This window comes from Peromyscus eremicus, chromosome 19, assembly GCF_949786415.1.
Source record: "Peromyscus eremicus chromosome 19, PerEre_H2_v1, whole genome shotgun sequence".
NCBI lineage: Eukaryota > Metazoa > Chordata > Mammalia > Rodentia > Cricetidae > Peromyscus > Peromyscus eremicus.
In genome coordinates this window covers 38,208,472-38,226,734 of record NC_081435.1, presented here as the reverse complement: position 1 = coordinate 38,226,734, position 18,263 = coordinate 38,208,472, and the positions used below count along the sequence as shown (strand labels likewise).

At 37.2% G+C, this 18,263-nt stretch overlaps 1 protein-coding gene across 3 annotated transcripts in view; it reads right to left on the bottom strand.

Annotated features, from left to right (window-relative positions):
* Dmxl1 (Dmx like 1) overlaps positions 1-18,263 on the bottom strand; it is a 150,826-nt gene that overhangs the window by 100,578 nt on the left and 31,985 nt on the right. For all 3 annotated transcript variants that reach the window (XM_059246411.1, XM_059246409.1, XM_059246410.1), the window contains exons 8-15: positions 15,240-15,429; positions 12,771-12,939; positions 7,814-8,026; positions 7,084-7,337; positions 6,313-6,997; positions 6,101-6,222; positions 1,668-1,757; positions 1,041-1,143 (exon numbers count right to left, since the gene is read on the bottom strand). In XM_059246411.1, coding sequence (XP_059102394.1) covers positions 1,041-1,143; positions 1,668-1,757; positions 6,101-6,222; positions 6,313-6,997; positions 7,084-7,337; positions 7,814-8,026; positions 12,771-12,939; positions 15,240-15,429 — 1,826 coding nt within the window. The remainder of the gene's footprint in view (positions 1-1,040; positions 1,144-1,667; positions 1,758-6,100; positions 6,223-6,312; positions 6,998-7,083; positions 7,338-7,813; positions 8,027-12,770; positions 12,940-15,239; positions 15,430-18,263) is intronic.

The following is an 18,263-nucleotide window of genomic DNA, read 5'->3' as shown; positions in this document are numbered from 1 at the left end:
AAGGAAAATGATAAAAAGCTAGCTGAAATCACAGTAAGACACTACCAATGTTAAAGTGCAGAACTCTAAGTAATACTTCTCAGAAGTAAAGTGGGAAATGCAGAAGAAAGAATGTACTTTTAAGAAAAAGATCTGAAACAAATAAATAATACAGTTAATATTATCTGAGACATAATAACTGACTTCACTGACATAGTGTAACTGCTTACTGGATTTTAGTCTTCAGGAGAGAAATTACCCAGTTTGGTTTGTCTCTGTAATTAAAACTGATAACCAATAAATTTTAGCTGTTTTCTCAGCTTTCCTTCATGCAAGTTAACAATAAGGTTAGGTGGTAGAATTTAGTTAAAAATGAACTTTTATTATAAATGCTTTATTATACATATATTTATATTAATTAAGACACTGTTTAAACTAATAACATTACAGTTTTAAATATTTATTTCTTTAAATTATGGGCTTCTGGAAAGTCAGGTGTCCACATTTTTCAAAAAAAAATACATCCATGTAAAGAGCACCCACTCACTCACATGGTAATAACAGATTCCTCTGTTGTGTACCTAACGTAACATGTAACTGGGCTGGGGGTATGGCTCAATCATAGAACACTAGCTTAGTTTGCTCAATCACCAGGTCAGTTTAAAAAACGGGCTTGGAAGGAGATCAGGCAGCAGGGCGGAACTTAAGAGCAAAGTAATATTCAACTAATAAACAGTCAATTTGCTCTGATTTGTTTGTTTGTCTATTTCTTGGTTAAGAGTAAAAAGATATGCTACAAGAAGGGCTATATATGTATATTCAAGCTATTCAGGAGGCTGAAGCAAGAGGATACCTTGAGCAGGGTATTTCAATGCCAGTCTAGGCTACTAATTAGACCACATAAATAAACACATACATTCACAGACAAAAGAAAGAGGTAACAGTATTTATGTTAAAAGAAAATCAACCTGAAATACAACTTGAGGTGTATTAATTCATCTTTATAAACTATGTAACATAAGCTGCATAATATTTCTCATCACAGCAAAATTTTTCCTTACCTGGATCCAATAAAATGTTATCTTTCCCCAGACTTTTCTTTTCAAGGTTATTCAAAATGAAATCTTCTTGAAAAACATGAAGCAACTGGGTTTTTCTGCCATGCTGAGATAAATAAATACCAACATAAATTGACATATATATCTGTGGGGGTCCCTGAACCTTATTTCCTGTTCAGGGCACCATCTGTGGGGGTCCCTGAACCTAAGTCCCTGTTCAGGACAGCATTTGTGGGAGGCCAGCTCCCACCTTTTAAAGGGTTCCTATGAGGAAAAGAGATGAATAAGAAACTTTTAGATACAAAGATAGCAGAAAGGAGACAGACAGAAACACAAGATAGCTTTGGGAGGACCTGGATCAAAATCCACTGGCCCCTTCTGTCTTTCAAAAGGGCTTTGTATAACAATGCCAAGGGGTGGGGGAAAAGACTTCCCCCTTGGTAGATCAAAGCATACTGCACAGCCAAATGTAGACCCTTCCAAACACCTGGTAACCATGCCCGTGGTCCAATCATTCCCCTATGCAGCCCTGGTGGGTAAAGCAAGCTCAGATCTCACCAGGAAACCTCTGTGGTGAGTCTCTATATATGTCATCTACCTAATGCTAAACAGCAGAAAAATAATACTTACAAGCTTGGTAATGGGATCTAATGCAATAATGCAGCCTGGCCTGGCTGTTGATTGCTGACTGACGATATTAAACACTTCACCAACATATTTCTGTTAAAAAAAAAAATCCTTTAGTAAACAAATTCAAAAGTAACTAAAAAATATAAAATACTTCAACCATAATTAAGATAAATAAGGAACTCAAGTCGGTCTAAATAGTTTCTTTCAACTATAAACATTATAGGATTTTACCTTAATAAAAATTACACAGAAATGAATAGAATTACAGCTCAAGAGGTACAGGGGGTAAAAGAAGGCAAGCTTAGTACCTTAGGGGGAAAGTATTTTATATCAACCAAAGTGAAAGACTGCCTTCAACTTTCTGGATATATTCTAAGCAAGGCTTTTAAAATATCAGTCTTTCAGATATTTATTTTGTTGTTATACTGAGAATGAAACTCAAGGCCTTGTGCATGCTAAACACATGGTCTTTCACTGAGCTACATCCCCTGACTAAGAGTCTCCTTATTAGCCATCATAAGAATAGTTTCTCTACCTTGATAAACACTCTATTTGAATTTCAAGGTAATTTGTGTGTGTGTGTGTGTGTGTGTGTGTGTGTTAGTGGGACTGGGGATGGAACTCAGGATCTTACTTAAACTAAGCCAAGTGGTCTACCAACAAACTCAAAGTACTTAAAACGTTGATTTTGAGGTGGAAAAGACAGCTAATGATGTAAGTTAACATCTTGTTTCTACAGATTTCTATAAGAATTTAATCTAATTTTAAAAATTATATGTACGTATGTATGGGTATGGGTATGTAAAGGCAGGTGCCTGCAGAGGCCAGAGGTGTTGAATACCCTGGAGGTGGGTCTGCAGGTGGTTGGGATGGAGTACTGAGAACTAAACTAGGGTCCTGAAAAGACAGCACATGCTCTTAACTGCTGATTCATCTCTCCAGTTCCCCTTCCCACCACCCCATGTTTCTGTTGTGATTGTGAGCATGTGTGTGTATGTATGAAAAAGGTGGGGGGAGGCAAGGGGAGAGACAAAGTGACAGAGAGACAGTGAGCAAGAGCCCACATTCATATGCCACAGTATGTCTACGGAGGTAGAAGGGCAACCTTGAGTGTTGCCCTTGTCATCCACCTCATTTGTATGCCAAACTAGCTGGCTAGTAGGTTTCTTACAGACATGCACTACAGTACTCAGCTTTTATGTGGTTTCTGGGTCAGGCTTGTGCAGCAAGCACTTTGCCCACTGAATCATATCGTTAGCCCAAATACGCTGACCTATTGACTCATTATGTCCTCACATATTGTGAAATTCAGTGTTCATTTCTGTCTTCACATACTTAACTTTTCAGTAGCATTTGATCCTAGTGATCACTCTCTCCTAGGAATACTTCCTTGACATTCTATAAAATACCATATAAACCATATTTTTAATAATATAATGTTGTACTATTCAATACTTCTATCACTTATTTTTTCTAACTATATTCCCTCCTACAATTACATGTACCGCTGCAACTTTAAATCTGCCAATAGTCCTTGTTATTGTTGTTGTTTTTTTTTTTTTGAGATGTGGGTCTTTCTATACAGCCTGGCTGTCCTGGAATTCGCTATGCAGACCAGGCTGGCTTGGAATTCAGAGATCTGCCTGTCTCTCTCTTCCAAGAAAGGCATGTACCACCATGTCTGGCCTCAGCTACTTATTTTATATCTTCAGTTCACACCTTCTTCTAAAACCCAAAGGAAACTTTATTGGACCTCTTGGATATCAAATAGGTAACTCAAAATGAGTATGTCCAAGGCAAGAATCTTAAATTCCCCTATTCTTCTAAACCTGCTAGTTGTACATTCTTCCTCATTTCAACCATAGCAATGCTACTTTACATGAGGCTCACGCAAATTATGACAGTCATCTTTTTCCTCACATCCAAAATCCTGTCCAATCTTAACTACTTACACTCAAAATACATTTAAAATTTGGCCCCTTTTTAGTGTTTCTAACATTAACCCTCATTACCATTCTTGGCTCCTTATCTTTCTCCTGGACTAGGGTTATAGCTTTTTTAAATTGGTCTCTCTCATTCTACTTTTTTCGACATAGTAGCACTACAGTTGTCACAGTGACTTATTAAAAAAAAAAAAAAAAAAAACCAACCCTACATCAAATCATTGTTATATGAGCATAACTTTCAATGGTTTCTTGTTGTGGAATATTCTTTTACACTGTGAAGATATGTCACTGTGACTGGTTTAATACAAAGCTAAATGGCCAATAACTAGGCAGGATTTTCAGGGCAGAGAGAATGCTGAGAAGAAGGTGGAGCTGCCAGCAAGACACAGAGGAAGCAACATGGGCATTACAAAGTAAAGGTAACCCAGCCACGTAAAAGAATGGAGATTAAAAGACATGGGTTAATTTAATTTATAAGAGCCAGTCAGAAACAAGCCTAAGCTATTAGCTGAGCTTTCATAATTAATAAGACGTCTCTGTGGTTATTTGTGAGCTAGCTGGCAGGACAGAGAAAGACTCGCTACAGTTTCTATGTCATTTTAGGCAGAAGTACAAGTCACCAGAATGGACTATAAGGCCTCCATAGTATCTGAGCAGGTTACTTTTCTGCTTTAATTCTTGACTACTCTATCTTACTTTATTCCACATTATCTCCTTAGTGTCCTATTATATAACCAACAAATTTTGGCTGCAGGGTCCTTGAACAGGTCAACCTTCTTTTTAGATCACTCTTCCGGTAGCCACATGTCAAGCTCACTCCACTCCTTCAAGTCTTTTCTATAAAGCTTTCCCATACACAGCAATTTAAGGGACACTCCCTATTTCTCTTGCAACACTGTTTCTCTCCACAGTACTTGTTAGTCAATGTATTTTTATTTAGTTCCCTGCAGTCAGCTATCTTGCTTCACTAGAATGAACTTTGTGCTATCAGTTTGATTTTTTGCAACTAAATTCCCAGCAGTTAAAACAATACCTCAATAAATGTCTCTTTCTACTAAAGCGATGTGTGTGTGTGTGTGTGTGTGTGTGTGTGTGTGTGTGTGTGTGTGTGTACATACACATAGTTTGCAAAACATTGTGTTTGGTAAAATTATACTTTAAAAAGAACTTACCGTCAAATAGAATAGAATAAACCAAGGACTCTACTACTTTACAATCTGAACATTAAAACAACTAGTAACTGATAGTAACTTAGGCTAGAATCTCCTAAGCAGGAAGCTTAAGCACAGCCTGAAGGCTGCCTCAGGAGATATTTAAAAACACCAAACAAGCGGCTGGGCGGTGGTGGCGCACGCCTTTAATCCCAGCACTCGGGAGGCAGAGCCAGGAGGATCTCTGTGAGTTCCAGGCCAGCCTGGACTACCAAGTGAGTTCCAGGAAAGGCGCAAAGCTACACAGAGAAACCCTGTCTCAAAAAAAAACAAAAAAACAAAACAAAACAAACAAACAAAAAAACACCAAACAAGCATGGCATGTTGGCAAATGCCTACAATTAAAACACACAGGTGTTTGAAGCAAAAGAACTGTGTGTTCAAGGCTAGCCTATGTCTCAAACAACAACAACAAAAAAACGTGAAGCAAAAGAGCTGTATATTCAAGGCTAGCCTATGTCTCAAACAAAAAAAAAAAAAAGTGAAGCAAAAGAGCTATGTGTCCAAGGCTAGCCTATGTCTCAAAAAAAAATTTTTTTTTTTATTTTGTAAAGTCAAACAACCAACTAAAAACAAAACCCTGACTAACCACTAGAACTGAAAATTGCAGAAATGCTTTCTAAGTTGAGGTGCTCAGTAATTACAGCCAGTGGCTTCGACTAGTTAGACTTAAAAAGAAACAGGGTCTCTTCGACAGTAAATGTGTTACATAGGCATCCAAAAACTTGCCTGGGCTGCAACTAAGGTGAGGGCTTTTTCTGTTCATGTCTAAGATTAAAATTCCACTCTCACTATTCTAGCTCTCTTTAACTATACAGGAACCAACAACGTCTTCTACAACAGGTAGTCCCCATTTATCTCTGAGCAGAGAAACACATAACCACACTTTTCTTTTTTTTTGGTCAGAGGGAGGGGTTGGGTCTTGAACTCATGGACCACAGAGTGTTAACATATGTGCTCAACCACTGAGCTACACACCCAACCTAAAAATAATGAAAGGACTTAACTTAAAATCACTACATAAGTACAAGACTAATGTGAAAAAAATATAGTACAAAAAATACACTTATCTGTCATAAATTATAGGTCACAACTCTAGAACAAGCCAGGTAAGTATAGGTTACATATCTAAAAACATCATAAAGCTAGTACTTACAGAAATTTCAGGATTGGACAAAAAATACACTTATCTGTCATAAATTATAGGTCACAACTCTAGAACAAGCCAGGTAAGTATAGGTTACATATCTAAAAACATCATAAAGCTAGTACTTACAGAAATTTCAGGATTGGAAAGCTCATATAAAAGTTTCTTGGCATCAATAACTGCTTCATATAACCTCAGATATTGTCCATCACTAGCTACAAAGCATGCACTAGGAGAGTTGCAGTATGCACCTAGAAAGTATTTATAAACATTTACTATTTAACCTTTTAGCAAGAGTGTCTGAAAATCAAATAACTGAAATAAAATCACAGTATGCTTACCTAGACAGTAACTGGGTATAAGAGTAGGTAGCCATGCCACATTGGAAAAGGCAGAAACATGAAGAGAATTAATCCGGGCCAGCTCAGACACTCCTCCAGAAAAAGATAATGGCCCAACTGGATCAACTCTCCAAAGAATAAGTTCACTATAAATCGCGTTGGGATCTTGAAATGCCGTATCAACATTGTTTTTATTTTGCTGTGTCAAGAAACATTCCTCAGTATTTACAGTGTCATGAGCTTGCTTTTGGTTACCCACATTGGGTGTCCTTAATGCATTATGGTGTGAAGTTGTCAGTAGTAATGGTAACACTGAGTGGCAAGCTAAATCATTAAGATGAAAACGATGACCACAATATCTGGATTTGTGAGAAATACTAAGAACTGTAGAAAAAGCAGATTCCTCAGCAAAACTAACCAGCCACTGATTCAAAGAACCATCAGCATGCTTTGAAATCATCATAACGTTAGGAGTAAAAATACTTAATTTTAAATTGTTCGATGATTTACTGTGACCAGAGGAAATAAGCATTGACGTGGAACGAGTGAGGCCAGTAGGTTTCTGTTTTCCTTGTTGAATAGCCAAGTCAACATTCTTAGTACAGGCATACATAACTATGCTTTTACAGAGAGAGTTTGCATCACCTGTGGGGAAAGCTACAGGGATTCTGGAGACAAAGGACACCTAGAATTAAGAAAGTAGGCATTAGAACATATACTTACATAAAAAAGAAGCAACGCATTATAGTTGATATAGATGATTAACAGTACCTGTACTTGACGAAACATACCAGGCTGGTATTCATCCAGCCAATCTACATGCCAAACTAGTAAAGAACCATCCATGGGATGAATACTGAAAAGCATGTCTGCATTTTTACTCCATTCAGACAGAAGCACTTCAATCTGATGATCAATGGCGGCTGACGATAATGGTGTAAAACTTGAGTTTGGTAACATTTTATCTTCACCCAATTCCTTCTTCTCATGAATTATTTTTAAATCATCAACACCATCCTCCATTTCTATAAGCAAAAGAGTTCATGAACCAAGTGAATACAATAAAGCTATCACTATAAATTAAGACAGAGCTTTCTAAACAAATTTAAAATGAAAAACTTTACTTTTGTATTAACAAGAAATAAAGGCAATGAAGTTAACTTAGTAATCAGACAGCTACCAGGGCTATTAACATACACAAGCATGCATAGCTTTACTTCTTTCAAAAAGCCCAGACTATATGCCCTCTCCTCAACTCCTGTATCAGGAATACGAAGAAGTTTTTAAAGAGGCAATTAAAACATTATTTATCAGATTTAAATGAAAAATAAGTGACATGAGCAAGAACATTTGTACCAAATTATTAAATGAGCTAATCTGTATTTACATTATACCATAACAATCTTGGAGATTATCTCTGACAATATGTAGTTTTATCCTCATATGAAAACTATTCATTTATGGCTGAAAATTTAAAATTTCATCCTTCTTAAGTCTTTACCTTCATCAGATTTTATATCTGCCTGAATAGAGTCTTCTACACTGGCCTCTGATGAGGGCTGTTCAAAACTTTTTCTAAGTTGCTGTAAGAAGACTTCCATGGACAATGTAAAATGCAGCTCTTTATTGTTTAACCAGTGTACCACAAAAGGTCCACACTTCTCTTCATTTTCACTTAAACTTAAAGATGTAATAGATGGAAGAAGTGGGATGTCTATAAAGAAAAACAAATCACAAAATTGAAATTTTGAACAACTGTAACATAGAATACATTTACACTTTCTATTTTCATTATTGACATTATACTTACCTTCTTTTATTTGAGAAAAACTTAACTCCTTTTAAATTGAACTTATTTTTTATAGCCAGAAATTGGAAACAGCCTAGATGTCCATCAACTGATAAATGAATAATGAAAAATGTGGTACATTTACACAATGGACTATTATTCAATTGTTTAATAAAATTATGAAATTTGCAGATAAATGAATGAACTGGAAAAAATCATCCTGAGTGACATAATCCTGAGTGACAGATCACAAAGGGCAAATACCACGTTTTCTCTAATATGTGGATATTAGCTTATAAGTTTTTGATGTGTGTGCTAAATAACCACAATGTTAGGAACTAGTAAGGAACCAGGGGGCAGAAGAGGATGTCTCAAGGAAGGGGAAATAGAATATAGTGTTATAGGGAGATAGAGGGGAAACTACAATAGGAGGGTTAAATGTCAAGGGGGATAAGAAGACAGGGTAAAGGGGGAAATATGAGGGAAAAGTAAGACTAAAGGCCATTTCAAAGACCATATGGAAATCTTCTATTATAGAAGTTTCCATATACATGTATATACACACATATGAAAGGAATTTAAATGGAGTCACCAGATAGGGGAAAGACAATGACCCAACTAGACATCTTTTTTGGGGGGGCAGGTTTCGAGACAGGGTTTCTCTGTGTAGCTTTGGTGCCTGTCTTGGATCTCACTCTGTAGATTAGGCTGGTCTCGAACTCACAGAGATCCGCCTGGCTCTGCCTCCCAGTGCTGGGATTAAAGGTGTGCACTACCTCAAGACATCTTATATCACCAAGTAAAACCTCCAGTGAGCGCCAGGAATGAGTTACATCTTATTGTCGGTCAAAGGGGTGCCAGGAACCCTTCCTCTCTGAAATATCACAGGCAACTGTCAAGGCTATATTAGTTGCTCTCTACAACCTGACAGTGAGTCCCTATTGTTGAAGACAAGGTTTACTTGTGTTATCGGAAATGGAGAAACTAAGTTGGTCCCCTACTAGAAGCTTTACTCCTATTGTCTAGTGTTCATGGTGCTGGAAGGTACTCTGCATACTACTGGAAAAGAACAACTACCATCAATCTCACCTAGCTATGAACCTGTGACCTAGAACAGCAACCTGCCTGCAAGGTATACTGGTATAACAGTGGCACAAATGTTATGGGATTAACCAACCATTTTCTGACTGGATTCAGGGCCCATTCCATGAAATGAAACCCACATCTGACACTGTTAAAGTGCTCAAGAACCTGAAACTAGATAGGTCATGGGCCTGGGAGAAAACCCACTACTATTATTCTGCTAAAGGGACACAGCAATAAAATGACTCCTAATGGCATATTGCTCTACCCATAGTGCCTGATTCAACCCCTCATCAGAGAAGCTTCTTCTTGCAGTAGATGGTGATTAACAAAGAGATTCACCAACAGGACAACGTACAGAGAATGAGAGACTTTGTAGCACTCAGTCCTAAATAAGTGTCTTTATCAAACCCCTCCCCTGAAGGTAGAGGGATTTAAGCATAAGAGGAGGCAGAAGGACTGTAAGAGTCAAAGATGACGGATGACTCCAAGAAGAGAGTGTCTTCTGGACACAACAGGATTGATGCACATAAGAACTCAAAGACTGTGGCAGCACACACAAGATCTGCAAAGTTCAAGCCATATGGGGTCCCATTACTGAGAGGGGAAAAATGGATACAAAGTCCCAGCTCTAACACAATAGTTATTTCAAGTCAATACCTGCTGGCAAAGGGAAAAATCAGTTTTCTACAATGGAGTGTCACTGGATATATCAACCACATTCTAAGGTAGGTCCCATATCCAGGAGTAATTGGCCAATACAAAACAAACTCCATGATTTTTTATAGGCTTTTTGTTTGGGTACTTTTGTCTTAATGGTTTTTCTGTTTTAGTTGGGGGGTATATTGGGAGGAGCATAACACAAACATAAAACTAGATGAGTAAAGAGGCTCCTGGAGGAGTTAGGGGAGAGGAAAAACATGATCAAAATATATTTTATGAAAAAATTTTAACATAAAAAGGAATAAAAAAATGTTCCTTGGCATTACTTTTTATGTAAGTACTCAAGTACACTGAAGTACAAATCAAATCAGTTACTACAAATATAGTCTCTAATAGAGTTAAAGTTAAATTGTCTATCATATTAATGAGATCTGGATCATGTTGTTCTATGTAGAGCTATAAAGACTGCAATTGACTTAAAGCATACAAACAATATTCTCCAAATTAAGTTTTCTTTCATGATAAAAGATTTTAAAAAATCAATAGAATTGTCTGTTCGATTTATCTACAGTTAAAACAGAAGTGGAAACAATACTAGAAGAGATAAATGATAAAAGGAAAGAACCCTTCCCTTGATTCTACTGCCAGAGGAAAATTCTAATACATCCAATCCAAGAGGTCCTGTTTATACCTATATATCCATTAACATAATCATTTTGATTATCTATTTATTTGCCTATCCCATATCTGATTACAGACTTCATGAGAGCAGGATGTCAGTTGTTTAAAGTGCCACTTTCCCTCCAATTCCTAACACTATTTCTAGTTTCTACTCTGGTATAGAGAAAGCTATTAAATGCCCCAAGCAGCTGAATTAATTGCCAATCTCATTATTCCTGGGTCAGGGACTGAAAGGGTACTTCTCCAAGAACTCATGGAAAAGGCTTTCTCATTTTTGGCTAACACCAATCCAAATAAGAATACAATGCCTTTAATTGACAATAAGCATTGCTGTTAAGTACAAAGAGATAATACTGCTGGCTTTTAACAAAATATAAAGAAAGCTCAATCTCTTTTGCATCAACATCACACCCAAAGAATATGTTATTTTTGTAACAAACTTTCAGGAAGATATAAGAACTAGAGGAGCGAACATGCTGCAAACTCCTCTCCTATGGCTGTAGGTAACAAATAAATAAGAAACCCAATCCAAGTAGTGCAGTGATGGCACACACCTTTAATCTCAGCACTTGGGAGGCAGAGGCAGGTGTATCTCTGTGAGTTAGAGGCCAGCCTGGTTTACAGAGAGTTCCAAGACAACAGCCAGAGCTGTTACACAGAGAAATCCAGTCTCAAAACAAGAGGCAGGGGGTGGGGTGGGGGGTGGGGGAGGGTGGTGGTGGTGGTGGTGGTGGTGAACCTAGAGCTATGCTTTCAGAAACACAGCACCTAGAAAGATTAATCCAACACATCAAATCTACAAAGAGTTCTCCACACAGTCCAAACTAACTGCAAGAATATTATGCTTTTTCATGCTTTATGTTTTTGCCTTAGTCATTGTTCTACTGCTACAAATAGACAACATAACCAAGGCAACATTTAACTGGGGGCTTGCTTATAGTTTCAGAGGTTAGTGCACTATCATCATGACAGGGAGCATGGTGGCATGCAAGTAAGCAGACTGTGCTGGAGAAGTAGCTACATCTTGTTCTATAGGCCAAGTCTGGGCTGGCAAGGGCTTTTCAAACCTCAAAGCCCACTTCCAGTGACATACTTCCTCTAACAGTGACACACCTAATTCTTCCAATTCTTTCAAACAGTGTCACTCCCTGGTGACTAAACATTCAAATATGACCCTGTGGGGCCATTCTTATTCAAACTATCAGTATTCCTTGGTGATCTACAATCTACAGAAAGTTTTAATTATCTTTATTGAAAGACTGTCAAGGAGATGCCACAATCAAACTTAGAGTTCTTCTCTCAATAATCTCTTAGGGTTTTTTCATTAATGTGAGAATTCAAGCCTTCTTTATTCTCGTAATATTGTTGAGTTTAAATTTATTTCATTTTTCTGAGGTACTGGAAATCAAACCAAGGGCCTCACATGTGCCACTAATGTATCTAATACTGTCCTTTACTCAACAGGGGCCTTCAAAATTATGCCACAGACCTTATAGGTAGCTATATTATAAGCACTGTCAATAAATGTATTTGATAAAGGTGATCATTCCCAAACCTACATAACTTTTTAATGAAGATAAATATATGACATTGATATTTTCTTGGCTCGTGGATACTTTTACAACTAGGATTACAGTCAATCAAATAAAGGATAAGATCAAAAGTAATTTTTAATTCCTACCGAAAGTATCTCTATGCTTTGACTTAGCAGAGCTCATTCGGGTGAAGAGAATTCTATTTCAGTAATTAACTGATAATTCCATTGCTATATTTCCTTGAAAAGTACAATACTGCATGAAAATTGGTTATGTTTAATTGATAATGCTTTAATTAAATGGTGCTTTAGAATGTTCATTATAATATCAAGGCCATTCTTGGTTAAATAATGAATCTCTGTCTAAAAAGAGGGAGGAAAGAGGCAGGGAAGAGAGAAGATGGGGGAAGGGAAAGAGGGACTATATTCTACAAGATATAAAAAACAACCAACTGTTCTAGGGAAAGGGACTAAAGTGTAGAGGTCAAATAAGTCATTTACTTTCCACCTTCTATAGAGGTGGTATTAATTATGTGCAAGTATTAACTTTCATTTTTCTGAAAGAAATATTTTGAAATACTACTTTAAGTCCCTCAGCTGTGGCCCCTGACTTTTATATCCACAGAAAATATTTACTAAACTGATAACTACTTCAATCTCCAAATTCCTAGGTAGATCTAGATTGTATTCCACTATAGAGCTAATTACCTGTGGCTGGGTTGATGCTGGCTGCAATATGAAAGTGACAAAGTGCATTGGCATGCAATGGTGTGTTCCTGTGGACATGGTGAGGATCCTGCTGATGAGGCAGATAGCCAGTATGTGCCACAAGAGCAAGTGATCTCCTCCGACCTCTACGGAAAGGTCTCAGATTTCCCTGTAGAAATAAAAACAAAGTAAAATGACTGCTACATTAGGACTGTCAGAATGGATATATGTGCTATTTTACGTAGATTTATATATATAAAAATACCTCTGTATAGCGAATTTGAATCCTGAAGAATAAGTATCTGTCCTACTCTTTCCATATTTGCTTTTCAACTCTAAAATCCACTTCCAGAACTTAAAAGTAAAAAAATAAAAACCAATCAGACAACTAACAAAAGAAAAGCCCCCAAAAACCAATAGTGTGGGCATAATGATGGACACTTGGAATCTCAGCACCTGGAAGAGAGGCAGGAAGACCTCTGACTGAGTTCTAGGCTAGCTTGGTCTATACAGTGAGCTTGCCAGTGCTATAATGTAAGACCTTGTCTCCAAAAATAAAACAAAATAACAACCAAGATGTTGTCTCTGTATTGTCTTTGTCCACAGCTTACCCTCTGTTAACTATGAAGCAGTGAATGATATTACCATCATGTACTAAGTTATCTGATCTTACATGGTATCTAGCTTAAACACTGCTATTTTAATATTTCATAATATAAAATAGTTCATATAGAACCTAACTAAGGTTATCTAGTCAGTAAGAATCAAAGTAGAATATAGATTCCTAGTCTAACACTTTGTTATTACACAAGGCCATTCTGTTGTTGAATATACAATACAGCTTAATTAGACTCTGAGCCATTAGAAAAATACTTGTTCATTCCGGCAGTGGTGGCACACTCCTTTAATCCTAGCACTTAGGAGGCAGAGGCAGGTGGATCTCTGTGAGTTCGAGGCCAGCCTGGGGTACAGAGTGAGTTCCAGGACAGCCAAGACGGTTTCACAGAGAAACTGTCTTGAAACAACAAAACAAAACAAAAACAAACAAAACAAAACAAAACAAAAAAAACAAAAACACTTGTTCAGCTGGTCATGGTGGTGCATGCTTTTAATCCCAGCACTCTTGAGGAGGAGGCAGGAGCATTTATGTGACTTTGAGCCCATCCTGGTCTCCATAGTGAGTTCCAGGACAGCCAGAGGTACATAATGAGACCCTGTTACAAAAAAACAAAAGGAAAAAAAATGTTGCACTGTGGTAGTTGGAATGTAAATGGCCCCCATAAGCTCATAGGGAGTGACACTATTAGGAAGTACGTGTGGCTTTGATGGAGGAGGTATGGCCTTGTTGGATGAAGTGTGTCACTGTGGGGGGGGGGGGGGGAGGTGCTCAAGCTATGTCCAGTGTCAGTCTATCTCCTATGGCCTACATAAGGATCAAGATGTGGGACTCTCAGCTCCGTCTCCAGCACCACGTTTGCCTACACAGCTATGTTCCACCACAATAATAATGGACTAAATCTCTCAAAACAGTAAGTCCCCCAATTAAATGTTTTCCTTGATATGAACTGCCATGGTCATGGTCTCTTCACATCAATAGAAACCCTGAGACATGCCCCATACATACAAATTTATGTATAAAGACAAATCATGCTCCAGACACTTCGTGTTTTAATATTAAGAAAACAGTAAAAAGCCAGGTGTGTTGATGCACACCTTTAATCCCAGAATTTGGGAGGCAGAGGGAGAAGCAGGCAGATCTCTGAGTTCCAAGCCAAGAAAAAGAAAGAGAAAGAGGAAGAGGAGGGGAGGAGAGAGGTAAAGGGATGAGAGGGGGAAGGGAAAAGGAGGGGAGGAAGAGGAGAAGAGATACTGAGTCAGTATTTTTATTCTATTTTCAATGAGAAATGGACTCACACTTATAATCCCAGAACACAAGAGACTGAGACAGGATGACTGGCATGAGACTGACATCATCCTGGAACTACAGTGTAAGACTTCATTTCCAAAGAGCAAAATTTGTTGTATATTCAATTAGCCCAAACATCAAACATTGACTTTTACTGTCAATGCTTGTAAAATAAACACTTGTGCTCTGGTGGGTCTGAAAATAACAAAGGGTACAGCAGGATATAGTAAACAAATAAGTGCTAAGAGAAAATAAATTTTATAGTCAAAGCTTTGCATTCTCAGATTTTACATTTGCTAAGTCAATTGTTACCATCAATGTGCTATTGGTTAAGCTAAGATTAACTAATTAATTAGTAATTAATCTCATAATTAAAGACAGTTTATGGGTTATAAAAAACACTTAAGTGTATTTTTTTAATAAGATAAAAGGAACATTTCTGATAACTGTTTTCCTAAAATTATATACTACTTATATTACTGTGTAGTAAAAAATAAATAAAATAAAATGCATAAAAGATTTTAAAATCTGTAGGAAACACATAACATAATAAAAACACTTACTTCTAGAGCACTTTGAACTCGGTCTTTACTGGAAGCATTTCTCTTGAAGTTATTTGTTAAATTAAGTGGTTCACACCAGTGGTTGCAGTCACCTCCATATAGCAAGCACTCATTTGGTAAAAATGTTTCTACCCAAAGACGACATACATTATCTTTACAGCAAGTCAACAGTACGTTACATACAGAAGCCCTGAGGAATACAAATATTTTAGAGACAATACTAATTATATAGCACTGTATTAAACATTCTGCAGTGTTTCTATACATATTTAAACACATAACTAATACTAATAAGAGAGGCATAGAGATGATTAAGAGTTAGGTAGTTGCTCCTCTAGAGAACCAGGGTTTGATTTCCAGCACTAATTAAGTCCAGTTAATGCCAGTTCCAGGGAACCCAATACCTTTTGCTAGCCTCCAAGGGCATTATACAAGCATATATGCAAGCAAAACATCCGTATGTATAAAATCTTAAAAAACAATGAAGAGAATGTGTATTGATTTCACAACAGAAAATTTTTACCAACCTATTTCTTCTTTGTCTAGAAGAAAATAGTTCTTGTTATATAATCTAAGATTTTTATTACACCTCATTTGACAAGCACAAACAATGTTCCTAGTAAAACTTCTCTATTTATTCAGTGAATGGCCATTATTTTAACTATTTCATAATACTTTCTGAAAAGCACAAACTCATTAAGAAACTGATTTAACCATATAGTATACGTATCTTCTTCTTGCCTGCCTAGGCTCAAAGCAGTGATGTGCAAGAGAATTCATGACAGACCTGCACTAACTAAATCCATCCTTAGTAATTCTGAACTTTTGGTTATTTCCTTTTATGACATCCTCAAAATAAAAGTATATACAGCCATTACCATCAAAGAAATCTATTACCAGATAATTTAGCAAAATGAAAGGAAGCAAGGGAGCAAGGGTGAGCAGTAAAGCCAAGAACAGAAGGGAAAAAAGCTAAGAGGAATAAAATTATTCTGCAGTAATCACCTTGACATCCATCTCTATATGATTAAAAAGAACAAGAAGCAAAAAAGAAATATGCAGCAAAACCCCTGTTTGTCTTGATTATTCTGTCAACATCAACTTCCCTAATCCATTTTCTCACCTCTTTCCCTGTCTGACCCTCACCTACCTTTATCTGTCTACTCCTTTGCATTCCTCTTTTCCATGACTTCTCCATTCTCCCCTTTCTCTGTCCTCTGACATCATTCTCAGCCTCTCTGGGCCATGTTTTCTTTTCATCTGCCCTGTCTGCCCCTCACCTCACTCTTTTGATTTCTTCTTGAACCTCTTGCTTCTTACTCCTCATATCACCCTAACATTCATCCATCCCTTTCCATTTTCCCCTTCCTTTCTTCTATCCCTTGCCTATACTTATTTCCTCTATCTTATGTACTCATATATAACAGACCACAGCAATGAAATTAAAAATAAGCAAATGTATCAAGAAGAAAGTAAATCAAAAGACAACAACAAAAGTCAAAGGTTCAAAAGACAATACCAAAAGTTCAAGGTTGATACTGTCAATGAGTAACAAGCAGAGTAGGAACACTTGTAAAAGAAAAGTAGAAGGTAGTAATTTAAGGGTGGAATAGACGGCAGGCAATCAGATGAAGTCAAAGAACTTAAGAGAAACGAAACAAGTCAGAAAGGTCACAAATCAAAAGCAGGAGACAGCAATGATCTTAATGTGTGTATAGCTTAACTGACTCCTCCAGCTGTCTAGTCAATCTGAACAACTAGCAGGTCATATACAAAGGGTAGAGAGAGATGATGCATGTCTTTGGCAGTGTTCCCTTGCTCCCACCTCATGCTAACAGACTCCCCTCCTCACTTCTTTTACATTTATTATATCCTTGATGTCTATGACAGTGGTTCTCAACCTTCCTAATGCTGTGACCCTTTAATACAGTTCCTCAACTTGTGGTGACCCCTGACCATAAAATTATTTTTGTAGCTACTTTATAATTGTAATTTTGCTAATGTTAGGAATCATAATGTAAATATCTGTGTTTTCCTATGTTCTTAGGTGACCTCTATGAAAGAATCGTTCAAACCTGACCTACAGGCTGAGAACCACTGGTCTATCATATTATACAAAGCCCACACAGCACATACAACCAGCAACAAACAATAGGTTTAATCTCACAGAAAGCAATCCTGTGATGGGTTATTTGTCCCCAACATCTGCCCTATACTGATGAAACAACAAGCTAAGATGGTTTTGCAACTGGTTATCTTCAGCCAACTTTTGGAGATTCAGCAGGGTATCACCAAATCTCCCAACCTGTCCTATATTCATCACTTTTTAAATAGTAAAGTATACACTTACTACACAAACATGTCTACTGTTCCTTCTCAATCCAACAGTCTCTCTGCATTCAACTTTGCCACATTAAAAATGGAAGAGAGAGAGAGAGAGAGAGAGAGAGAGAGAGAGAGAGAGAGAGAGAGAGAGAGAGAATAACATAATAAAATGGTCCCAAGGCACATTGCACATGCCCCTAAATGTCTCAGTTTTAGGCATCTGGTTCAGCCTTCACTGTGATGAGTTCTGTCAAAACTTAAGCAAGCTAAGTCAGTCCTCAAAAAAATTCAGTAATTCATAAGCCTGTTTAGTATTTTGATGGTTGTAGCGTCAAGAAATGAAAATTTTCACTTACTATGCATCAGAATAAATTAGCTTCTGTAAAACAGTACTCTTCAGATAGGTTTAAAAGACAAATTTGTGATGACCAAGCTGGAGTCACTCACAACTTTCAAAGTAAGAGTTAACATACACAATAAAATCATTTTATTCAAAACACATTTGTATGTATGTAGGCAACAGAGTACTAGAATATAAGTGAACCTGAGGTGAGGTTCCTTCAGCTGACAATACTGATTACCCAGACCATTCTCTCTTAGCTTGAAGACTCTGACACAAATTAAGAACAGAACCATTCTTTTCCTAGAGTTTCTCTTCTACACCTCAATTTGACTAGGGCTAGAAGAAGGTCAGTAACT